The sequence below is a fragment of the Anoplophora glabripennis genome, unplaced genomic scaffold, assembly GCF_000390285.2.
Source record: "Anoplophora glabripennis isolate ALB-LARVAE unplaced genomic scaffold, Agla_2.0 scaffold463, whole genome shotgun sequence".
NCBI classification, from domain to species: Eukaryota; Metazoa; Arthropoda; class Insecta; order Coleoptera; family Cerambycidae; genus Anoplophora; species Anoplophora glabripennis.
In genome coordinates, this window is record NW_019416810.1 from 271812 (window position 1) to 298823 (window position 27012).

The window sequence follows — 27012 nt, forward strand, 5'->3', positions numbered from 1 at the left end:
TTTTGCATTTTGTGAATTAAAAGTGCTATCTTAGTATTTTGGAGAATTAAAGTCTTTAATTTTAAAAAGGCACGCATCGTCTGCTATTGCATTGTTTTTTATGGTTTTTGCTAAATTTTTGCACTTCGTGTTGAGTTAAAAGTGCATATTTTTTTAATTTTCAATTTCATATCATTTAATTCACTTTGTCTTGGCCACAAAATTCGATAGATATTTATTAGTTTTTTTAGGCATTTGGTTAAAATGTTTATATTTTGTGAATAAAAAATGTTCTTCTCGGAAAACCATTTTGTTTTCACATTTGCTAAGTAGGAACAGTTTAAAACTGTACGGACGAAAAACTTTTCGGGAATGAAATCAGAAACTAAATTTTACAGTCTTTATTGGCAATTTTAATGCAGAAAAAAATATTTTTTTACGGTGTAATTTATATTAAATCTAGATTGGTATAATAACATTGTACGATCTAATCGATCTAAAGTACCTAAAGGAGGAAAAAATGTATAAACTCATTGTCTGTACCCGTTACCTACATGTTAATTTGTAGCATTACGTTTTCTGCCCCCTAAAAATATAAAATATTTGTAGTACTCAAAAAAGATCAAATTATTAAACAGACAACCGCAATGCATATACCTAGCAATTCCAGTTATTTCAATTGGACTCGGGTCTGAGGTTTTAGCTGGTGTGGTGGTTGCCTTTCCAGAAAACATTTTTAATCTTGACCAAACAGAAAGCTTTATTAACTTTTCAGTTTGAGCACACAAAGCAAGTTTTTCTATTGTTATTTATAGAAGATCACGGGATTCGGTTTTATTAAAAGAGATTACCGGTTATAATCGTAACAGATCTATTAATGACGAACCCGAAATAGAAGAGTATTCTGTAAAAATGTAAAATGTAGATTATAGTACACCTCTCTATGTCTCGAAATAAAAATATAAACATGTATTTAAAAAAAAAATATGTGTCAGTTGGACGATGTTTGGATTCCGATACCACTGACAAGGTTTTTCTCTTAGCCACAAAGGCAGGGTTATTTTTTGCGGATTAAAAAAACGACAGGCGTTTAACATCATTCGAAACAGTTCCGGAGTTGACTTTACGAGTATAATTAGAAATCCTTAAGTATCAAATTTTGTTTGCTTTTATGTGTAAGTAATTTAAAAAATGTAATAAGCAATAGCATTGTAAATATTGATACATTTTTAAATCAAGAAGCAACTTTAAAAATCTCGATAGTATGAGTAAAAGTTAATTTAATTGGTTAGGTAATTATGTAAGTTATTTTACATTGACAAAAATTCTGCGATTCGCTGCTGCTGATCGACACAAAAGACAGTTATACAGGGTGTTTTCAAACTAGGAGATTTGAAGGGTAACTAAATAGTCACATGAAAATTCGATTGATAGAAATATCTTTTGCTAACAGAATATATCTTATACTGTCGCTGACTGACCACAAAAATACAAAGAAACTATTTTAGAACTGCTGACTCCATCGATAGCTCGGCTGAAGCAAAGCGGGCATTGTCAAGGTTGTTTTGTTTAGGCTAATTGCGATTGAAAATTAAGGTAGATAATGAAACCTCGAAGTTCCTTTCAGAAAAAAATCTAACAAATTCAAGTCGGGGGTTCTAGGAGGACGCCTTAACGGACCATGTGTTCTATATCTTATGCGCAGTAGAATGTCAAGTAGAAGTATAAGTTGATTTTGAAGGAAATTTAAATACCAACTACTAAATATTAATGTTGGGATCTTCAATCAGACATTTATTTTAAAATAAATTAGGATTATCATCCAAAGTTACTAGAAATGAAATTGGCAAATAAGATCCTCTTTCTATCTAAAATCTCTTAAAGAAATTTATTGCACGTTTTGAAATTTATGATCGTGATATTTATTTATTTTTAAGATTATATTTCTTGTGTCTTCTTCTATGGAGGTCTCATAATTATTTTCAAAGAAATACGAGATTGTAACTACATTTTCATTTGTCGCAACATCTTTTTTTTTCAATTTTTTAACTGAAAGTATTCATTGTGGACTTTATAGACACTGAAATCATGGCTTACCGGGAAATGCTTTAGAATTTCGCTAAAAATGTTGTGCTCTGGAAAGTTTCGTTCGGGATATCTTTTTGCATATAATCTTTGCGCATTTAATGCATTCTTGCGGATTTCCCCAAATAAAACGAACATGTCTATTTTCTCAGAATGTGTAAATATTTTTTTTTGTTTTTTTGTTAAAACATCAAAAATTGTTTAAATATTTATAACGAAACTGATAGTTCTATCAATATACAGGGTGTTAAAAAAAGAGTGTAAAATATTTCAGGAGGTAATAGTGTGAACCAAAATAAGCAGAAAAGTCTTAATAAACATGGGTCCGCAAAGTAACGGTTGCGGAGATATGGACCACTATTCGTTTTTCAAACATTTTATTTTATTAGGAATAAACCGACAAAGGAAGCTTTTAACAAACAAAAAACAAAGTTACAGAAGATGTTCAAAGTGCCCTCCGTCCATTTCCAAGCAGGCACGACATCTTCGTCTCAACGATATTCGAACTCTTTCGAAAACACCCTCCTTGGTTTGGATTTCTTGACACTTTTGATTAATCCGTAGCTGCAGCTCTTCCAGGCTATTTACAGGAGTACCATACACTAATGTCTTCAAATATCCCCAAACAAAGAAATCTAGAGGGTTCAGATCAGGCGATCTTGGAGGCCATAAAACAGGTCCGGCCCTTCCTACCCATCTATGTGGAAAAGTTTGGTGTAAATGCTCTCTAACGGCCATGGAAAAATGAGCTGGAGCACCATCATGCTGGAACCACATTTGTTGCCTCTGATTCAAAGGAATGTCTTCCAAAAACTCATACAGTGTGTTCTGCAGAAAGTTGAGGTAAGCAGCGCCTGTTAATCGGTTTGGTAAAACAACAGGACCTAGAAACCTGTCACCTACAATACCCATCCAAATGTTTAATGAAAAACGTGCCTGATGTCCAGATTCTATTAGAGCATGAGGATTTTCGTCGGCCCAAATATGCGTATTGTGAAAATTAAACACTCCATTTCTTGTGAACCCGGCCTCATCAGTAAAAAGAATGTTTGCAAGAAAACGAGGGTCTTCAGCATCATGACGTAGAAACCAGCGGCAAAAAACCAAACGTGCTTGATGATCATTTATTGGATTTAAGGCCTGTACTCGTTGCACATGGTATGGATAAAGCAGTTGCTCGTGAAGGATTCTCCAAACAAGAGGACCACTAATTCCTACCTCGGCTGATATTCTCCGCACACTCGTACCTGGATTCTGCTCTACCAGTGCTAGAATTTCTTCTTCTGCTCTAGGAGTGGATACCGACCTTGGTCTTCCGGATAAATGGCACTGTTTGCTCAAGGAACCGGTATCACGCAATCTTTGGTGAATTCTTCCAAACATGCGTTGTGAAGGAATCTGGCGATTTGGATAAGCGTCAACATAAAGACGTCGCGCTTCGGTGGCGTTCCCATTAGCACGACCATACATGAAATGCATGTCTGTTAATTCTGCGTTAGAGTAACCAGCCATAGCGAAAGAAAACTTGTGCACTGAGAACAACTGTCAAATACGTACTGTTTATTTCACTAAACATCAACCAACTATTATAAGAAAATACACAACGTTTTTGCAAAATAAAAAAAGGGGCTAAAAAACATAAAACATTCCATATCTCCGCAACCGTTACTTTGCGGACCCATGTTTATTGAGACTTTTCTGCTTATTTTGGTTCATACTGTTACCTCCTTAAATATTTTACACTCTTTTTTTAACACTCTGTATACCGGAAGATCACAGATTCGTGAACTCAAAATAGGCAGATTTAGGCTAATTCATCTATATCCAAAATCGCTTCGTTTGGCCGCTAGATGGCCTCAAAGTTAGTGAAAATTTTTTTAATTTTGTAAATACATAACTCGAATACGTATTATTCGATTTTGATTATTTTTGGGGTGTGGACTTTTGCTTTCAATCTACAAATTTTGATGTTATACAGAGTGTTTTTTAAAACTCACAACTCCTACAAAATTGATTAATGTGATAATATTCGTTCATAACTTTTTCCTCTTTCGGGCAATAACGACTATTTTTTATTTGATAGGTAATACTATTTGAACCTCTTTGATTAAATGAGCAGTTTGGGTAGAAAAAAATATTTTTTAAATGTCTACATGATCTTGTCACCTACATATATTACAGTACTTAATAAAGTGCTATTAGTCACTGATTTTGTAGGTTGACTGTAATTTCAGTCTGATCTTTAAGTCATTGCGCGTGACAATTCTTAATAAGTGTTTACTACGATAAAATATACCACACGTTACTTCATTTTTCGATATGGATTCACACGTACGACGACTTAGTTATTTACAACGTGCCTAATTTTATTGAAATAATTCGTAAAAACAATCAAGTACAATAAAAAATGCAGGAGATAATAGTAACAAAATTGATGTTATTAAATTTAGTACCACTTATTATAAAAACTGTTCAAAACGACCTCCGTTGTTTCTGCAACAAAGGTTAATTCGGCGAACAAAGTTAAAGAACACACTTTGCAGTTCTTAAGAGCCATTTTTTTAAAACATTTAGTGCATTTTGGATATGTTTCCACAACTCAGTTCAGTGTTGGATGTGGAATCGTGCACTGTTGTTTTCAGAGTGCCCCAAAGATAATAGTCGCAAAATGTTAAAATCTGGTGAACGTACAGGCCTGTTAACAGGAAATTATGCCTTCTACCGATCCATCGATCAGGGAATCTTTGGACATTTACAGTGAAATGTGGTGGAGCGCTTTCATGCATGCATAAACCATATGTTAGCTTTGGGTAATAACCAATAACTCGGGTTTTGCAAAAATTCTAAATGAAATTCCCCATTCAGTCTACTGGGTAGAATAACAGGACCAATAATAATGCTATCCCAAACAAGATCAAACTGAAATTACAGTCGACCTACAAAATCAGAGCCTATTGGCACTGTTAAGTATTGCAATATGGGTGGCAAGATAATGTATACATTTAAAAAATATTTTTTGTACCCAAATCGCTCATTTAATCAAAATTTTATAAGAGGCGTAAAAACTTCTAAATGGTATCACCTATCAAATAAAAAATAGTTGTCATTATTGCCCGACAGGGGAAAGAGTTATGAACGGATATTATTATAATACATCAATTTTCTAGGAATTGTAAGTTTTAAAAACACTCTGTATAACACCAAAATGTGTAGATTGAAAGCAAAAGTCCACACCCCAAAAATAATCAAAATCGAATAATACGTATTCGAGTTATTTACAAAATTCAAACAATTTTCACGAACTTTGAGGCCATCTAGCGGCCAAACAAAGCGATTTTGGATATAGGTGAATTAGCCTAAATCTGCCTATTTTGAGTCCACGAATCTGTGGTCTTCCGTTGTACATGTTATTCTGGGACACCCTGTATAAACTTTTTTGATATTTGTATTTATACATATAACACTGGGCTGTATCTCGATAAACTATGAAAATAGATTTGTGAAACCTACTTAACTTATTATATTTTTGTTATAATTTTTTTTATTGCATTGAGCCCGTCTGACCTCATAAAATTAAATATTGAGATGGTGAACGAAAAATTGCAGTTGCACAAAAGGCGGCCTGTAACTTTTGATAGATGCAAGATATAAAAGAAAGTTATTTGGAAAAAGTGCTGAAGATGAAAAGCTCTTTCAATATCTGTGGTATGCTGTTGAGAAAAAAATTCCGGTGTTACGACTATGGTTTTGTTATCTACCTTGACTTCAAATCCCAGTCAGCCTAGGGTCTCAGTCAGCCATGACGAACTGGCAACATCGAAAAAAGAAAAACTCGTTTATCCCACTTTTTTATCTAGATCTTGAACTTCCGCAAACTAATAGTCCAGGCAAGTTAGACCAAAATCACCCAGAATACGGCAATTTTTTTCTGATGAACCGATCGAGTTGCGGTTTTCGGCATTGTCTTCGGAAAAATATCAGGAAAAAAGTCTATATATTACACTTTGGGGCTGGATCGAAACTACATTGCGGGTGCATAAAGTGCATCTTGGAGTGTATCAATTTTTCCAAAGGACCCCGCACAAATCTTATGGAAATTGGGTCCCGGTCAAATTCGCTGAATTTTTGATATGTGATAGAGTTCATCATACGGGTCAATTGTCTCAATGGCTACAAAGTTCAAAAATGGATAGTTTGGCCGGTACAGAGCTTTAAAGCTCCGAATATCCTCCACGGATTTATGTATATGCGCAGTGTGTATAGACTTTTGAAATAGCCTATTTCATTTTTTTTATTATCTAGGTTTATATTTTTGAGGTTGCTGAATTCAGATCTGTTGTTAGATTTTCAAAATTGACAGTTGGCAGCTGTCAAATAGCTGTCAATGTGCTATAATAAAGCCAAAAACTTGTTTTTTTATGTTTTATGTTGTTATGCCAAACTATCCATTTTTGAGCTTTGTGACCATTGAGACAATTGACCAGTATGATGAACTCTATCACATATCAAAAATTCAGCGAATTTGACCGGGACCCAATTTCCATAAGATTTGTGCGGGGTCCTTTTCTAAAAATGGTAAAAATTGACTAAAAGTTGTAGAAATTTGTGTGCACGGATTTTTTGACCCTGAAAAATATACCCAACGGCCCTGGGGCCCCCCAGGGGGGCAAGCGGGGGGTCTTCTGTAAAACATCGAATAGCTGAGTAATTGCCTTCTAAATCCCCACCCGGGGGTTTTGGGGTCGGGGATTTGGTCTTAATAAATTTAAGATTTTGCTAGGTAAAAATGCCGTATGTGCAGTTTGTGCTACATTTTCAACAGAAATTAATAGAAGAACCAGAATATGTACGTCCTATACATGATAGTTTGGATGTTTTTACAGGGTATTTTACAATTTTTAATATATTGTGTTGCAAATAATATTTAATTGTTGTTTAATTTAAAACAACGCATGCAAACATATACAAATTTGATTTGTTAAAAACATCGCATTTCAACGCTTCTGCTACAGAAGAAAGCCGTATGTGGTCACATTCGGCGATTATATTTTGTACCTCTTAATGAAATATATGTACATAAGTCTGCTAAGTGACAGAATATTAGAAATTTATAATGTACAAATTTTTAAATTTAAAGAAACAAAAATGATATTTTTGATATTTATAGATGGGTATATAATGCGATATAGATTTCAAAAATGTAATTATCTCAATTTATCACAAAACTGCATATACGGTCTTTTTCCGAAGTAGGGCAGTATAGTATAATTAAAGTAACATACAAGAAGACAAAACTATTAGTTACATATAAAATTTCACTTTGTAAACACTTTTTTTCTCAAAAATAAACAAACGAATCAAGGAATTTGTTTGAATGATACAAAGATCTGCCGATTTTAATCTTTTCTTTCGCTCGATTGATCGATGCTATCACAGAGGAACGGGATGCGCATGCAAACCAAACGGGGCGCTCGCGCGCGCCATGCGCTATGTCGCTAAACGGACGTGTTCTATTCAAAAATTTCCCGCGCGGGAATTACCGCACAAATGCGGGAATTCCGCAGGTCTCATTGACATTCGGGAAATTGCTGGAATGCTGTAACGCGGAATGCGGGATTGCAAACCCTACACCGAATAGCTGAGTAATTGCCTTCTAAATTTCTACTCGGGGGTTTTCGGGGATTCCGAATCTGACACTGGAAAATATCCATTAATATTAGCTTGTCTAACACTGAGAAAAATTGTCGTAGAATTGGAGAAATCCTGGACCATTCGTTCCCAAGAGACACATTTCGTTAAATCAAAGAAATATTCCTTAAAACCGAAGAATATTTCATGGATCATGGATTTTCAAAAGAATCTCTTGGGCCCGTGCGACTGCGGTTAATGCATAACAATTCCCGACAAAATCCGATTATCGACAATGCAGATCTTGTGAGTGCAGGAAGCATGGAATTACATGCACAACTGTTCCAATCCTGAAATAGTCGAAAATGTAATATAGATGATAGTGATGGAGACACTGAAGATGAAAATTGTGATTGATAGTGAAAGTGTTAGATAAACATATGATAGTAGTTGTCTCACTAATTGCCTTACAAATAAAAAGGAAATTGGTTCTCAGAATAAAGTGGATTCTTTTCGACTCATTAATTTCCTGTTAGTTTTTCTTACCCTTCTTGTCTAATCGCTGTAAATTTGCGTGTGTTACAATGTAAAGATAAGCCTACAAGATCATGGTTGGTAAGCGGATGGAGCAGTTTTATTGCAAAAGTCTGCCTTTCGATGTTTTCCAGAAAGCCCACCCCACGGGCGTCGTGCACACTTTTTAGTGTCAGAATCGGAATTCCCAACCCCAAAAACCCCGAGTGGAAATTTAAAAGGCAATTACTCAGCTATTCGATGTTTTACAGAAGCCCCCCCTTGCCCCCACTGGGGGCTCCAGGGGCGTCGGGCATACTTATCAGTGTCAGAATTGAAATCCCCGACCCCAAAAACCCCCGAGTGGGGATTTAAAAGGCAATTACTCAGCTATTCGGTGTTTTACAGAAGGCCCCCCCCCTTGCCCCCTGGGGAGCCCCAGGACATACGTTTCACTGTCAGAATCGAAATCCCTGACCCCAAAAACCCCCGAGTGGGGATTTAGAAGGCAATTACTCAGCTATTCGATGTTTTACAGAAGGCCCCCCTTGCCCCCTGGGGGGCCCTGGAGCGTCGGACATATGTTTCAGGGTCAGACTCGGAATCTCCGACCCCGAAAACCTAATTTCTACAACTTTTAGTCAATTTTTACCATTTTTAGAAAATTCGGAAAAATTGATGCACTTAATGCACCCGCAATGCAGTTTCGATCCAGCCCCAAAGTGTAATAGATAGACTTTTTTTCCTGATATTTTTCCGAAGACAATGTCAAAAACCGCAACTCGATCGGTTCATCAGAAAAAAATTGCTGATTTATTGTCTAACTTGCCTGGTCTATAATGGGACATAGTGCATACATACTCCAGACTTACTCTGTTTTCACAAAAACAAAACCTATAAAATAAGAATATAGGAAAATAAATTACTTCATTTTTCACTAACAATTTAGCTTGAAATAACAATAAAAGACAAACGTTTCCGCAATGAAAATTAAATATACATATACGGTGTCCTATTTTAAATAACGCATTGCAATATCTTATTAGGGAAACCCTTTCAAGAAAAACTTTTTAGATAAAAGTTGTAGGGTTCTGAGAGGGACATCCGCTGGTGACATTGACCTTGACCCAAAGCTCAATCGTAGAGGTCATTTGAAGATGAACTTGGATTTTTAGATAAGTTAAATATATTTCTGATACCGGAAATTTATAAAGAGGAAAATTTTACGTTCAGATATTTTTTTATGTCAAAGTGACTCCAGCAGGTAATTTTAAGGTCAAATAATGTTCTGAATAAGAATTCGCGTTATTTTTCGAGAAAGACTTATGACGAAGGATTCCAAGTATTATAGTTTGATGGAATCATACGATGATAACCTCGACCATGACCTAGAGCTCAAGCTTGAAGGTTCTTTGAAGGTCAAATTAAGTTACCTATGAAATAGGAGAATCATTTTTGCAGCCTCATTAAATTAAATTAAGATGGCTGTGACCCAGACAGTTTAGGCAAGGTCGTTTTGACCCGGCCAATCAAGGCAAGGTCCCTATGACTCAGCCAGCCGGGTGGAAGTAATCTTGCCTTGACTGATCGGGTCATAGTAACCTTGCCTAGACTGTCTGGGTCATAGCGATTTTGCCTTTAGTGGCTGGATCATAGCGATCTTGCCTTGACTTAATGGGGCTGCAGCGTTCTCCTATCTCGTAACTTGATTTTACCCTCAATGAACCAAAGTTTGATCTTTAGTTCATAGTCAAGGTCATCATAGTATGATCCCGTCAAAGCATAAAACTTTTAACTAGAATCCTCCGTAGGTGCTTTCCCGAAAATTATCGTAAAATCTTATTCAGAACTTTGTCCCATAATATAAAGACATATCTGACCGTAAAATATATCTGAAAATTCAAATTGAGCTTCAGATGACCTCTGCGGTTAACCTTTGGGTCAAGATCAAGGTCATCATCAAACGTCCCCCTCAGAACCCTACAATTTTTGTCTAAATTAATGTAAAACTGACTTAACAAATTGTTCTGTTTGTTACAAAAAAACAGGACAAAAAAAAGAGAACGGCCCGCTGTCTGCGATCACAACTATTAAACTATTTTTATGTAGGAGACGATTCCAGAGGTCCTCAATACGTTAACACCCATTTCAATTATTATTAATTTTAAGCACCGTTTTGCAGTTTCAACGCCTTTAAATGCATTCTACTCACCATCAAAACCCCTAAATTGTCAGTTTCATTAAGAAACGGCATATACTAACATGTTTTTTTGCAATGACCTATTTTTGCATTTAATTCCGTTAAAAGTTCTAAATAAACCATCTGACGGTAAAAATAGTTTAAGGATCGACACCGGCTACGTGAGCGCCGAAAGTTCCATTGACAGCGAAGACGAGAAGGAAGCCACACACATCTTGGAACCACCTCACACGGGATGTTCTATAAATGGACCGAGAAAGTGCCTGACGTGGGCCTGCAAGGCATGCAAGAAAAAAACCGTAGCGATCGACAGAAGGAAGGCCGCCACTTTGAGGGAACGAAGGAGGCTGCGAAAGGTACGGTAGTTACGTCGTTTTTGCACTGCACGAACTAAAACTTCTATAACTGTTTTTATTTTCGAGAACTAAAGTGCAACTTTATATATCCGATTGATTTTCAATTTGCATATTGCACTTTATGGATTAAAAGTGCTGTTTTTACTTGATTTTAAGGGTACAAAAGTGCAATTGTTAATTTCGGGTGAAATCAACTAAAAATGTAATTTTAATTTTTACTATCCAGATTAGATTTATTTTTTGGACTGGAGTTGATTGAAAGTGCTGTTTTAATCTTTATTTTTATGAAGTAAAGTGTAATTTTTAATATTTTTGCACTTCGGGGATTAAAAGTACTGTTTAACGTTTTTAGGAATTTAAGTCACTTTTAGTCACTTTTAAGCTTCCGAGTGTTGAGGGTGATTATAAAATCCACTTTAGTGTATTGACTAAATATGCTATTTTTTATTTAAGTTCAATGAATAAACTTATCTTCTATATTTCGAGAATTTAAAGTGTTTCTGTCACTATTACTAAAGTGTCACTTTTAATATTCGAAGGTTTAAGTTTATCTTTTGGACTTTGTGGGTTAAAAGTACTATTTTAACACTGTCTCACGAGTGTAACTCCTTTCTAATTCCCTGGAATTGAATTTTGAGGGTGATTTTCAATAAAATTAAAGCAATAAGATCAATATTACATTAAAACGCAATATTTTGTTTCATTGCCTATCATTGGTGTAATTTTTCAGGAGATTCTATTCCACCAATCAACGGTAGCATTCTCTCGAGCGTAGACGTGACCATTTGTCATTGTTCGCTGTAAACGAATCATTAACATTGGTAACGTTTAGATTTTTAGTTGGCAGTGCCAGCCGTACAATATTGGTTGCCTAAGCTCGGTGGTCACGTGGCTTGTAATCATTTATGAAGCCTCTGTATATAGGAACTAATTGAGAATAAATACTATATCTAGTTATTCGTACCACAAGCTGTAAAAGGTAGAAAAATAAAACTAAACTGTCTATTAATTACTTAAATGATTGCTGTCTTCGACTAATCCTCAAGCTACAAACCTCAGAATTATCTCTCCACAAATTGAAACTTGCTCTTTTCGAAAGTGTTTCATTTTACTGTGTTAGTTTTGCACTTTATGGATTAAAAGTAGGTACTGTTTTAAAGTGGTGTTAAGTTAAGGGTGCAATCACTTTTAATTCCCTGAGATTCAATTCTTCGTCATGATTAAAAGATCCACCTTAGTTCATAGCCTGACAATGTTATTTTAGTTTTGTTCTAACTAAACTTCTTTACATTTCATGTATTTAAAATTTTGCTTTAATAATTATTTTCGGGTTACACGGGGACGCTGTTAATGTCTGGAAACTAAATGAGACAAATACTGTTGTTTTATTGTTTTATCTCAGAATTAGCTCCGCGGAAAAAAAATTGTTCCTTTAGAAAACTAAAGAATCATTTTTAATATCGAAGAGATTAAGTTTACCTCTCGAACTATATTAAAAGAGATCTTTGAACTTTATTCTAGGAGTGAAAATCACTCTTGGAACTGAGATTGTAAGAGCGCAGAATTAAATTTCATTTAATTAGTTGCCTTCAATTGGCCCTCAAGCAAGAAACTTCGGGATAAAAAATTGCAAACACAAACGAGTTAGTATAGTAGTTTTACAGAGATATTATACAGTGTCTCAGAAATAAGTAACAAAATTTTAGGTACATATTTAACTGATTAAAAACATCAACTTTTATCTAATAAATTTTTTCGAAGACACGTTTTTTATACTACATTTTATACTCATTAGAATAACACTAACGAGCTGCCTATCGATTAAAGAAATATTTACGTGTTTATTACATATGGTCTCTAAGAATTAAGTAACAGAATTTTAGGTACATATTCAAAAGCAACAAATATTGTCTAATATTTTTGGTTTTTGGTCAACTTTTTGTACTCATTAGAATAACACTAAAGAGCTATCTATGGTTAAAGAAATATTTAAGTAACGGATATGAATGTTTTATGGATTGATTAACTATCTTAACTCTTTCGACTTAGGCTTCTTAAAATTTAAGAGATTTTCTAAAATAATTTTAAACAAAAGTGGTAACTACGGGGTTAAAATTTTAGCACTTATTTCTGGAACACCCTGTATAAGTATAATATAAAAATCTGACATTTCTGTCTTATATCAAATCAAAATTAGTGAAAATTGTATCTTTTAATCTCGAGAGTCATTCAGTTCATCCTCGATATTAAAAGATACATTTTAGTCCCTTGGCACGTAATATGTAGGTACATATACGATTTAAGTCAGTTCTGATATTAGGAGACAATAATCTTGCCAATGGTTGCAAAAACAAAATTTTTAACAGTAATTGTAAAATTTAGACGCTTTAAAATTAAACATATCTATTGATAGAGATAATTAGTTTTTCTGTCCTTATCATTTTGTATCACAATTATTTTAAATGCTAATAAACTATAGATTGGTGGAAAAGAACTTTTTAAATAAGTTCTAACTAAGACATCTCTTGTCGTCACAAAGAAATGGTACTAACGAGGATACAAGTACATTTTAATAACGCCAGTTAATTTAAAATGTATGCTAGCCCGAAATGTGTCGTTTCATATTTATGATCTGCATTAGTTCCTGACAGAAAATGTTAATACTTAATTTATTAAATGAGAAATAGAAATGCTTAGCGTGTTACTTCAATCCGAATAAAATATGGGACAGTTGTCAGCATCCCATTCAAACGATAAATCATCACAGCATTGTTTCATACGCGCTAAAAAAACAAACAACGTGTTAATAATTTGTGTTATTATTGTTTGTATTTGAATTAAAGGTTGTATATCCATGGCTTTGGGAAGATATAGGGTTTACACATGATTTACATACAAAATGTTTTCTACTACCGAATCGCATTAAAATAGTGTATTGTGGTACAGGTATGTTGGCCCCCCCATTAATTGTTTGGTTTTTAGAGTTATAAAAAATGTGAAATACAAAAGGTACACGATTTTTGTAAAGTTTTCAAAAATGATAGCAGAAAAACAAATGACGTCCAAACAAAATGGCTGCGGGTGTTTACTTTGTCAATTTAAATTAAATACCCTGTATATTTTTATATATTTGGATAGAACGTTCTCTGTAGAGCATAGTCATAGAGGGTTTGTTGGGTCCAGCTCTAATAATAAGCGAGATCCTATTAAAAAACGAAAAGAAGGTTTTTTATTAAGAAAATCAGATATCTTGTAATTGTTAGACCTCTTCCAGGCTTTTCTGCCTTTTTTCCAATTACGTAAGAATTTACAGATTTTAACTAAATTTCACTAATTAGACCGTGAGAGGTTTGGACAATGTTATATGGTAGGCCGCGACAGTGACAGGTAATGCCATAGCAACATTGTTATTGTTTGACAGTTTGTGTTATTAATTAATTAAAATGTTAATTAAATTCTAGTACTAGTATAATAGTTTTTCCATTTTAGGATGATTTAATATTTGGTGTTGCTGGTGCCTGTCACCGTGATGAACTGTATCAATTAAATTTGAATGATATTCAGCATCAAAGCTTTTGATCAAAATACCGGATAATAAAACAAGAAAACCGAGATCATAAAGGAAACTTAACATATATGCCACTGTTTAGAAAATATGTTGCATGTCAGCCAGAAAATTTTGAAAGTAGCAGCTTTTTTTTTTAAATATTCAAATGGAAAAGGTTGCAGGCGAGCAATAGGAATACATTAGTTTGGCAACATGTCTGAAATTGTCGCAAAATTTGTAATTTGCCAAATGCAGATAAATACACATTGTTTAATTAATGCTGTGGTAGATTTAATTGCATTAAAAGATAAGGGGGATGAAAATCTTGGTTGCCGAAGGATATATAAAGGAATCTTTTAGAAATAAACTAGGCATAACAGATAAAATATCTAGAGGGGTGAGATAAATAGTTATCTTCTTCTTCTTGCTTTCCTAGTGGTTGGTTCTGATAAGTCCCATGGCACCGCGGCCTAATTAGGCCTATTGTGCATCCCACTACTAGTCCTATTCATCAAGTAGTTTTGACCTTTTAACAAAATCCAAGAGCTTCCTTGCTGACACTTCTCTCAGTTCCTTGCGTTCCAAATAGAGTCCACGAGCGTCATTCTACTACGTGCAAATCTCGAGCACTCGCTTAGGATATGCAGAGAAGTTTCATCAGTCGATTCACATCCTCGGCAGACCGGACTGTCTACAAGCTTTAGCTTATGTAGAAGTTTCCTAAAGTGACAGTATCCCGTTATGAGTCCCGTCACTCTTCTGAGCCGGATTTTATTAGCTGAGTAAATCGTTTGCTCTTTCCTTCAAAGGATACTGCATAAGCTCCTTAGAATGGCTATGTCCTGGCCTTGAAGTCCAGTATTTCCTATATTCTGTCTCGGTCCATTTACCCAAAGCCCCCCTAAATAGTTATAATAAACGTTTAATATGTGGCATACGTTCAATAAATATTATATTTACTAAATATTGCATTTTTGATGTGAGTTGGTTTACCTGCTTGTAATTAAGAAAAATTACTGTATAAAATATGGATAAAAAATGGTACGGAAAAGTTAACTTTGGGTATTTTATGGTCTGAAATTGGACCGAAAAAGTAGATACACATTTCCTAACGATTTCAAAAAGCATAAATTATAAATAATTTACATTTCGCACTGATGCGAGCGGTATGTCAATTTTGTTAAATTGTATTTTCATTGTTAATAAACCAAATCTGATACATCCTTTATATATTTTGTTGCAGGTAAACGAGGCTTTCGAAATGTTGAAGAAGAGAACGTGCAATAATCCTGGCCAAAGGTTGCCGAAAGTGGAGATATTAAGAAGTGCCATAGAATACATAGAATATTTAGAAGAAATTTTACAAGGTTCCAAAAGTTCCGTGGAGGCCAATGGGACGATGTCGACTAAAAACGAATACGTAGTAAGTTTTTTACACCATACTTTTGCCTTATTGAATTATTATTATTTTGAAATTTGAAGTTGATCGACTGAAAGGAATGAGTTCATGCAACACTAAATAATAAAAAAAACAATTTATTTTGTAGCGTGTAAAGTAATTATTTATCCGGATATATTGCAAGGATAACTGTTAAACCCTGCCTATTTATAAAAAGTACGTGTGACAGGAAATATATGAATTTTCAGGTCAGTCAAACATGGATTAAAATGACTTATTGGGAGGGCTTTTCAAGCACATGTAGACGAAACATTTTCAAACATTTTTTTTTTTATAAATAAATACGCTAATGGGTACAGTTTAAGGTTATATTTACATGTTTTCAATATACGTGATAGACTTATGTTTTCCGTAGAGTAAAATATAAACTTACAGTTCATAAAATGCACATAAAAAAGTTCGTGAATTATAAATAAGGATAACAGGATAAGTTTACAAGCGCATAGTTACATCTATGTATGTATGTGGTCATAATAAATTAAACGTTGTGTTAGCCAATTATTTTTCAAGTCTCAATAAAACTGATAGTTCAGTGTTATTAAAAATGAAGCGCTACACGAAAGAACAACGCGTTTTCATTGATGAGTAATATTTTACAAAATAATGAAGACTTGTCAGCTACAGTTCGCAAATTTCGTACAAAATTTGGTCGGGATCTCATCAACTGCGAAGGGATTAATTGAAAAATTCAGAAATATTGGATCAATTAGTGATTTTAAACACTCCGGCCGTCCTTCAACAAATCTTTCAACACAAAACGTCGAAGCAGTTCGTGAGAGTGTTGCTGAGAGTATAGGAACATTAATTTGGCACCGTGGTCAGGAATTGGACATTTCGAGAAGCTCTCTACAGCGCATTCTCACGAAAGATTTGCATCTGCATGCTTACAAAATTCAATTGACTCAAGAACTGAAGCCTAGTGATCGCGCAGAGCAAAGAGAGTTTTTCGAACAAAATATCTTCAGCGATGAGGCTCATTTTCAACTTTATGGCATCGTTAATTGACAAAATTGTCACATTTGAGGTTCAGAAAATCCACGAGTGATTGTTGACAAACAAAAGCATCCATAACGTGTCACTGTTTGGTGCTCGCTATCTCGACATGATAATCCAGTTTTTTGTGCCTAAATTGCAAAATATGGACAACATGGGGTTAAGATGTTTTATTTTTTTGCATCAAAACGGCGCCCCATACGAAGAAAAGGCAAGAGAGATTTTTTGTCACAAATTGAACGAGGAATTCAAAAATGATTTTAATTTGTAATAACTCAGTGGCGTACCATTTTTTCCTTATAAAATTGAGATTATTACCCGTACGCGCACCAATGATGAACATAAAATTCTTAATTGCGTGTCAAAAAATGAGCACTAACTACCTCTCAAAATCGACCAAATTTCATTTGCACATCTCGATCGGTTTCAGAGCAATAAATTAAATCGTCAGTTTATAAGAAAAACTTTGACACCCCGTATCTCGGAAAACAAATCATTTGCGGATATACGTTTATAAGCAAATTGCCATTATTTTCACATGTAGTGTATGTGTTACTGACACCCTGTAAGTATTAAAATTAATTCTAAAACTATTTCCAAAAAAGAAAAGCATGGGAAATTTAAATCCTTTTGTGATTCCTAATATATCTCATCATCTCTATTTCTCTTTATCTCCTGTCAATATTTAATTTGATTGTTTAATATTCACGCACAACATAATTCAATCACACACTTTAATAACACGCTTTATTTATTCTTACCAGTAAACTGGAAAAGCACCATATTCTAAACCGAAATTTACTAAATGTGTAAAAATAAAGGAATTATGTGTGGGGATTTGTAAACGTACGTATGATGTGTATATGGGACATAATTTTATAAAAGTACTAGTAATATTAAATCCATTAGATACAACTGCCTTGAATTATTTCAGCAATCAGTCATCATTTACAGCAGAAAACGTAAAATTATTCAGAATATTGTGTATTGTGAGATTTGTAAAGATTTATCAATTATCTTTGATATAAATGACAATTTTTTGAGTTGAAGAAGAAACGAATTTAATTGGTTCAAATTTCCGAATTTCGTCAAAGACTTTCTTAGATATTTTTTTAAAAAGTTCAGAATACAAAATTTGGGAATTTAGTGGTTTTAGATCTTTCATTTGAAATAATCTGGTGAAGTTACGACATAGGCTTAGCAAATACCCTGTACATACATATATTTGTCGCGTGTTTATAATTAATAGCAAGCATAAATTTCGATGAAGTGCCCGCGGCACGTCCACAAATTTTTTATAATTGACACCCAACAAATACGCTCTTTGATTCTTTTGAAGTTCGATAATTAAACCATATTAAATGTATCAGCTCCCCGAATAGATAAAAGCACTCGAAAATAAACGGCGAAACAAAAAAAGAGACAGTTAAGATGCGGTTTTTATACTGTCGTTATTAAAGTTGGTATAAAGATTTATAACTCGCCGGGACCATATGGGCCCAGCATGTGGAGAGAAATTGTACACCATTAGGAACTTTTTAACGCTTTCACATTTAATTTTTTTTAGTACGGATAACGTTATATAACAATCCCCCGCTGATAGTGATACAATTTGATACACTCGAATAGTATCGTAGGAAATGTTTTTCGAATTGTTACACGCATATGAGCCGAAAGAAGGAAAGAAATAAGCACCACAACAGGCACAACCAAAGTAGAATTCACACGAAATATCACGTCATTGACATTGAGAATGAAGTGAATACGAGAGTTTTAAATTTCCGACATGTTTGAAACTTAAAAAAAAAAAAAATAATTTCTCTAAAACAACATATTAAATGAAGTCAATGTTCCTCCAAACCAGAAATCTAGCTATACAAAGGATATACTGCTCTGTCCGGAATTTGTCAATAAAACACCATATATCCAATTAATCATTAAAATGTATTTTGTCTCCTTCAAAATAGGCTCCAGTAAAAAAAAAACTTAAAACACACCACAGAAATGAGACAACCCCCAAATTCAAAGCCAGAGGCTGTGCGTAAGGGGGCTACACTTTAAAAAACGCGGACAAACGCCAATTATCCATCGACATTGTCAGTGCCGACGCCAGGGATCGAAGCCGGATCAGAATAGGAAGTCTGGCCGAGAAATGCTTGCCATTGCACTCTCGATCGACTACGCTACCATGGCGGTCACTACGCTACCGTGGCGATTTGAAGCCATACATTTTTTCCAATAAACGTCGAACCACTTTTTAAACGCATATTCCGTTTTTTTAAAATCCATATTCCAGTATGGGCTTCAACTCCTTCAGCGATTTTTGTGTTTTGTGGCTTCTATTGACTTGAAACGTGTTCCACTAAGTGATAATTTGATTTTGGGAAAAGGAAAAAGTCGACAGGGGTCATATCCGGCGAATACGGTGGCTACTCGTTGACATTTCTTGAGTTTTTTGGTCAAAAATTAATTCACAGTCATTATGTGGTGCAAAATCCAAGAAATGTCCTTACCATAAATCTGGCATTTTGCGGCGAATATTCTCTCTCAAATGCTCATAATGCCCAGATAATATTCTTTGTTGACTGTTTTTCCATCCGGAAGGAATTATGTGTGGAGAACATCGCGATAATCAAAGAAAACAGTAAACATGACTTTGATTTTTGATCAACTTTGATGTGTTTTTTTTTTTGGTTTTGGCTCATTAGCAATACGCCATTCTGAAATTTGTTGACTCGTTTGTACGTCACACTCGTAAACCCATCTCTCGTCACCCATTATGATGCGTTGTATGAATGTAGAGTCCGAATTTGCTCGTTCAAGCATGTCTTCGGCAACATGTTTGCGATCCTCTTTTCGAAGAGAATTCAGCTCTTTTGTAACAAGACGTGCTGCGACGCGTTTCATACCCAAAACACCAACAAATGGTGAGATATATTTAGTTCATATGCCAGCTCTCTCAAATCACCGCTTTTCGACTGCAGATAAGGAATGATGTTTCTATTACTCGTTTTTCCTTTTGTAACAAACAATCTCCATTTCCTTGATATTTTGATGAAACTGTTAATCCTCTTCCTCGCTGTAGTCTCCGAGATTCTCTGGAAAGTAGTCAAGATGAGAGTCTAGGAAATACAGTTTCAAGTTCACCGGTCAATCCAACTGTTTGAACATTTCCAACAATTCTTCAACTAAATTCTGGTAATCCTCACTCTTTTGACTCCCCAAGAAATTTTGAGCGATTTTCTTGAAACTTAGTCAAACTGCTGTTTTCATTTCATATACTAGATAAGTATTTTTAACATTACAATACATATTAAAGCTTCATTAATTTTCTGATAGCTTTTTACTTTCGATACTGTATTTATGTGTCTAGAGTCTAGGGTACAAGCTGCTAGTTCGCTACTCACAAGTCTCGCCAGCTGTTTGACAAACGAATTCGATTTCAGCACTTCAAAATACATACAGATATGGTCCTGCAGTACCTTCCATTCTCTTTTTTCAATTGGAATTTTTCGTATTTATGGGCGGTTTTTCGGCGATTTGAAAACAGCTGGAGATGATGGAGCAATATCAAATTTGGATTCGGATTAAGCGCATATAAATATGGTCCTGCAATCATTTTCAGTCGGTTTCTACAACATAATGATGATCCGTCCCAAAATGAGATTTTCCGTGTTTCTTCCGTGGCTTCTTCTAGTGGCGTGCGATAGGTGTCGTTTCACCTTTTATCCCCCCTAAATTGTGCGGCACTGTACAAATATTAGTTTTTCGTATGTTTTTGAATTTGCTAGTATTTTTTACGTAAATAATGTATACTTGTTAGACTTCCATAAAATGAGTAATTATCAAGTTATTAACATTTACATTACTGAGGTCACCTTATGCTCCAAAAACNAAACAATCTCCATTTCCTTGATATTTTGATGAAACTGTTAATCCTCTTCCTCGCTGTAGTATCCGAGATTCTCTGGAAAGTAGTCAAGATGAGAGTCTAGGAAATACAGTTTCAAGTTAACCGGTCAATCCAACTGTTTGAACATTTCCAACAATTCTTCAACTAAATTCTGGTAATCCTCACTCTTTTGACTCCCCAAGAAATTTTGAGCGACTTTCTTGAAACTTAGTCAAACTGCTGTTTCAGTAACATTCATTTTTGTGATAAAATTTTCTTCTTTCATTTCCTATACTAGATAAGTATTTTTAATATTACAATATTAAAGTTTCATTAATTTTCTGTTGGCTTTTTAATTTCAATAATGTTTTTATGTGTCTAGAGTCTGGGGTACAAGCTGCTAGTTCGCTACTCACAAGTCTCGCCAGCAGTTTGACAATATGGTCCTGCAGTACCTTCCATTCCTTTTTTACAATTGGAATTTTTCGTATTTATGGGTGGTTTTTCGGCGATTTAAAAACAGCTGGAGATGATGGAGCAATTCTAAATTTGGATTCGGATCTCAGTAATGTAAATGTTAATAACTTGATAATACTCATTTTATGGAAGTCTAACAAGTATACATTATTTACGTAAAAAATACTAGCAAATTTAAAAACATACGAAAAACTAATATTTGTACAGTGCCGCACAATTTAGGGGGGATAAAAGGTGAAACGACACCTATCGCACGCCACTAGAAGAAGCCAATAAATGGTTTCTGCCATATTTATGCATCCTTTAAGCTAGTAAATCTGTCTGTTGAGTTTGATAAAGAAATATTAACTAATACCGGAGCTACAGGAAAAAATAGTTTATTATTTTTAAATTTCAACGCCCTGTATCTCGAAAATGAGCCGCTTTAGGACATATGTTTGAAATGTATGTATGAAACTGCACTTATTTTTGGATTTTTTACATACCATATCCGTTTGTAACACCTATTTATTAACACCCTGTATAGTTCGAGTATTTGGAACAAAACACTTTTTTTGTATTCCTCTGTAATTGAAGGAAGATGGAACGACAGAAATATGAGATATTTCTTTGAATTTAAAAAACATTCGTTTGTATTAATTATATCTATACAGATAATGTTTAGTTTTATTTTGGATAATTATACAGCTCCACAATAAAAAATCGGAAAAATACTGACTATCTACCATATGTTTTCGAGGTCGCTGAATCCGAATCCATTTAACCCCCCCCCCAACGTCAGTATTGTCAGTATTTTTCGTAAGTTTAAAAAATTAGGCCCAAAAACCCAATAAATCCTCTATGCATTGACTACTCAACTCTTATAACCCTATAATCCCATAACCCGTTACGCAAAACCTGGTAAGAACTTATGCGCATTTAAGCCCTGAGTGCTTCTTGAGTCTTAATCCCATATTTCCCAATAATCTCATAACCCCATAGCTTTATAACCTCAAAACCTAGTAAAGAATAGACTTACGCACGAACTCTCATGAATCGAAACGTACATCATTACTACTACAGTACTACTTATTTGTGTGTTTGCAATACAGGGCACCTCCACGTGGTTGACGGTGAGCAACGGAGTTATTCCGTCATCCGACAAGACCTTGGATAACGGCGTTCATACCGTCATGGCAAAGACACAAGCAAAAAATTACAATGCATGGGGTCGGATCCCCAGTATCTAATAGAGCACCCCAAAGGGAACATAAGTCTTCTACGTCCTCGTCGTTGTTCCTGGGTCGGGGTTATGGGGTATCGAGGTTACGAGGTTATGGAGTATAGGATTAACGGGTTATGGCGTTATGGGGTTATAGGGTTATAAGAGTTTAGTGGTCAATGGATAGAGGACTTGTTGGGTTTTTGAGCCTATTTTTGAGGTTATGATAACTCCTAAAGTGGTGGGGGTTAAATGGACCCCGGATTCAGATTCAGCGACTCCAAAAACATATGGTAGACATAGTCAGACCCCAGAAGTAATTTTTTCAATTTTTTTGTGAAGCTGTGTTATTTATTATTATCGATTTACTAGATATTGCTGGTGTAATTCAATGCTAGTTGAAGCATATAGCCCGTAGGTAGTTGTTTCCTTCAATATCAGCAGTCTTGTCTATGAGGTTTATATATCTTTTGGATATCTAGGTTTCTGGTAACGCAGAATTTTGTTTGACTTCATTTGATAAGATTAAAAAGAAAGTTTTGAATTATATTAGTTAATTAATACTTTTAAAATAAAGTAAAAATATTTTAAGCTTGTTTTAAACTAGGTACACATTTTCTTCAATTGTTCTGGAAATTAGTCCACTTTGCGGAAAAGAAATTAATTTAACTTGGCGAGCCGGTTTTAGACTCTTTAACAATATATAATACAGCTAAAATTAGAGTCGCTGCATACATAATATTTGCAATTACGGAACTTGTCAAAACAATAGCATAGCTGATGAATTTTAATGCTAACCTGTTACAGGAGTTTCGTACTAACTTATTATTTCAACTTTAAGAGAACTCGGAATATAATATTAACTGGTTTTATTAGAAAAGTACCTTTAGAAATAAAGAAACTACGAGTGAAACAACTACAGTTAAATTACAATGAAAGTGCAACATAATTACAGAACATATGTTTGTGGAATTAAATGAATTTAAGGTGGCCATATTCCTGGCCGAGAAATAGTGAAATTTCTGGCGTTTTTAGGTACTGAAATCTTTAAAAGTAAAACGTGTAGAACAAAAGTAAGCACAAAAATAAAATTCTTGATGTTTTGTTTATTCATTGTTACCATTTAAATTTACTCAAATAAAATAATAACTAAAAAAAAGCGTTTGTAAAACATGCGTTTGTTGTTATCCTAACCCCACATTTTAAGAATTATTTTCACGTACTTATAAATAAAAGTAAACAATTTTATATGTAGGACTAAGCAAGTAAATGTTATAAAAATATTTACATGTGGAATTATATATAAAAAAGTTAGTATTTTCGTAGATTTCAGTACCTAAAACCTTGATGGTTTGATCGTTTTTTGCACCTGTTTATTCGTTTTACTGCGGCGTCTTTGAAAATACTCAGGTGGCATGACATAACATTCGTATTATTTGATAAGCTTTAGATTATTCAGTTATTAAATGTTTGAAATTATTTGTCTTTGCGGAAAACACTATTTAAAGAATATGGGGCCCTTTTTCTATAAATCGCATTTACAATTTGAAATACACTGTTTTTATCCAGAAAGTATTTTTAAAAATATAGAAGCCAGTAATGCGATTAACGTATAAAATATTTGGAAAAAGGTACGGAATACGATTAATGTACAGGGTGTTTCAGGAAAAGTACTACTAATACACTGCATACACGTTACTTGTTGCCAACAAACGCATTGTGGAATATCAATTGAAATGAAAATTAAACAAACTAAAGTGCCTGTAAAAATATTCTGCAAAGTTTGTTAAAATGCAATTTTTGTGATGAGTCAAATCACGTCAAGTGGTGGTCAATTTTCCACTTGATCATGGAATTTGAGTTCATAATATTTTAATCAAAAGTAGTCATTACCAACAATTATAACCTATAACCATTTTCCAAAATTTTCATTTTAATAACAATTTTTTTTGCGATAAACATTTTCGGGACTTTAAATAAAAAAAATAACTTTGTAAAAACCATTAAATCTGACTTTTTACTTTACTTTAACTTTTTTTAACATTATGTTTATAAATCCTAAAATATTTCATAAAAGCACCTAAATATTAATTAATGTAATTTAGAATTGATATTTGGTTGCAGAACCATTCAGGTTGCAACGAATAACTAAGAAAAAAATATAATTAAGACAAAATTAAATTTAATTAAAACAATAACAGAAACGGAACAAAAATACACTTTTTTCTTATGACTAAAAAATTATGGTGGGTGTTTTTAATAGACCTTCTGGTTATTGTTAATAGACTGTATGTCCTACTCGAGCCTGAATTCCAGCATTCAACCGTCGTGACATTGAGTCAACCAAATTTCTTAATCGTATTCGGGGAATTGCTTCATATTCTTCTTGAAGGGCCAGTCTTAGCTCTTGAAGAGTCTGTGGCATGACTGGTCGACGACGAATAGCCCTCTGAAGTTCATCCCAAAGATGTTCAATTGGGTTAAGGTCCGGGCTGCATGCGGGCCAAGTCTACGAATACCGACCTCGTTTAAGTATTCAGTTACGATTCTTGGAGTGTGTTATCGTGCATTAAAACGAAGCCATCTCCAATAAAATACGAAAATGAAACGACAGCTTCTTGAAGAATATCTTCCACATATCTGCTGGCGTTCAAACCTCCATTATCCACAAATATGAGGTCGGTACGTGCTTCCGTAGAAATGTCCGCCCACACCATAACAGAGCCTCCTTTACTCGTTCAGGGATGGTGCAGTTTGAATATCGATCATTTTGTCTTCTCCACACCCTTTCCCGACCACTAGGTGATCGCAGACAACAACGAGACTCATTAAAAAGAATTTCGCTCCATTGGCGAGGAATCCAATTTACACGTAATCGCGCAAACTGAAGACGTGCCCTTCGATGCTTTACTTGAACCCCTCGCAGTGTTAGAAGGCGATGCTGAAGCTGAATTGCTGTTGACCTGCGATTTCTCAGTGTGTTATTACTCGTTTTCTTCCGTATCCTGGTCGTCAGCCTCCAGATACCGATTCCACGCATCCTGAACGGTAGTACGAGATATTCCCAATGAACGAGACACATAACGCTGACTACGTCCATCTTCAATCAATGCAACAACTTGAGAAGCATCAGCAACATTTAACGCCATTGTTATTGGGTGAAAACTTTCATTGACTGTCAAACTTAATTCCAAAAACAATGTATGTACATAAGCCTACTTGCCTTTTAGAGAACATTAATGATGCATAGTCTGCTGCTGTGTGATTTCCGCGAGCATTTTAATGTCGTTGAAAAGGGAATTTCGGCTTGCAAAATTAAAATTGGGCTTACGTAGATGTGGAACAATCATCTTAAAGTATTGATACACAGCTCCACAAAAAAAGTATCGGATTTGATATTCAGACCCATGTATGTCCATGTATTTTTTTTCGCTGAATCCGAATCTGCCTTCAGATTTGGTCCAACGGGTCTGAGTTTTCGGGAAAATTCAAAAAACAGGTCAAAATTCATAAAAAACGTCATTTACGATCGACAAAAGTTATAAAACATCAAATTAGTCTACCAGCTCACTAGACGTATGATTTTTCACTCGTTTAATTCCAAGCTGGTCCAATTTCATTCAAAAACAGAAAGTAGATCAAAATGCTTAAAAACGCCATTTGCATGGCATAATTCGTGTTGCAGAGTTCTGGATCCATCTTTTTATCCACCCACCCATTTATGAATTCATACATCTTTCTATCCCGTCGTTCATCGCAACAATCTATTTTCTGTTTTTTGAATAAAATTGGACCAGCTTGTCTGACTCTATGATGATAAATTGGAATTAAACGAGTGAAAAATCATACGTCTAGTGAGCTGATAGAATAATTTGATTTTTTGTAACTTTCGTCGATCATAAATGACGATTTTTGTGAATTTTGACCTGTTTTTGAATTTTTCCGAAAACTCAGAGCCGTTGGGCCAAATCTGAAGGCAGTTTCGGATTTAGCGGAAAAATATACATGGAAATACATGGGTCTGAATACCAGATCCGATCCTTTTTTTGTGGGGCTATGTGATGAAAGAGAACTAGCTTAGGTTACTAGCTTATGATCTAAGCAGATAAGGGGACTTTTGTGAAATATTTTAGGGTGGCCGTTTTTTTGCCGCTGAGTGTATATAAAAAATTATTACTTTTATTAATAAACAAAAATAAAATGAATAAATAAATGCAAATATATCCCTAATGGTTTTTATACAATTAATTTTTTAATTTAAAGTCCCGAAAACGTTTATTGCAAAAAAAATTAAAAATATTTTGAAAAACGGTATTATTGTTATAGTCTGTTTGGAACTGAAAGAGAGTAATAAAACCCCGAGATAAGAACCGGCCATGGGCGTGGTAATATTACGTTTCAGGTAATTATCGGGTACCACTAATGCTAACAGGTAATGGGTGTACATTAGTATATTTTACGGGATACATCATAGGGCAGGAGCCAGTGTATTGTGACAGATCAATCCAGTCTTAGAGCTGAATATACGAAGACGTGCTAGTGCAGTAGAGTAAAATTCGACTTGTGTTTAGTGACTATTGTGCCAGTGGATATAATATTGTTTGGGTAAAATGTCGAGCTTATCAGATTACGTACCTGCTAAACGCGTGAAAAGATGTGCGCTGTCTCAGAATGAGAAGATT

General features: G+C 34.5%; 1 protein-coding gene across 2 annotated transcripts in view; it reads left to right on the forward strand.

The window, feature by feature from the left end:
- The window catches only part of LOC108909161 (transcription factor SUM-1), a 116730-nt gene that overhangs the window by 25640 nt on the left and 64078 nt on the right, over positions 1-27012 (forward strand). For both annotated transcript variants that reach the window (XM_018713405.1, XM_018713406.1), the window contains exons 3-4: positions 10545-10761; positions 15552-15731. In XM_018713405.1, the coding sequence (XP_018568921.1) occupies positions 10545-10761; positions 15552-15731 (397 nt within the window). The remainder of the gene's footprint in view (positions 1-10544; positions 10762-15551; positions 15732-27012) is intronic.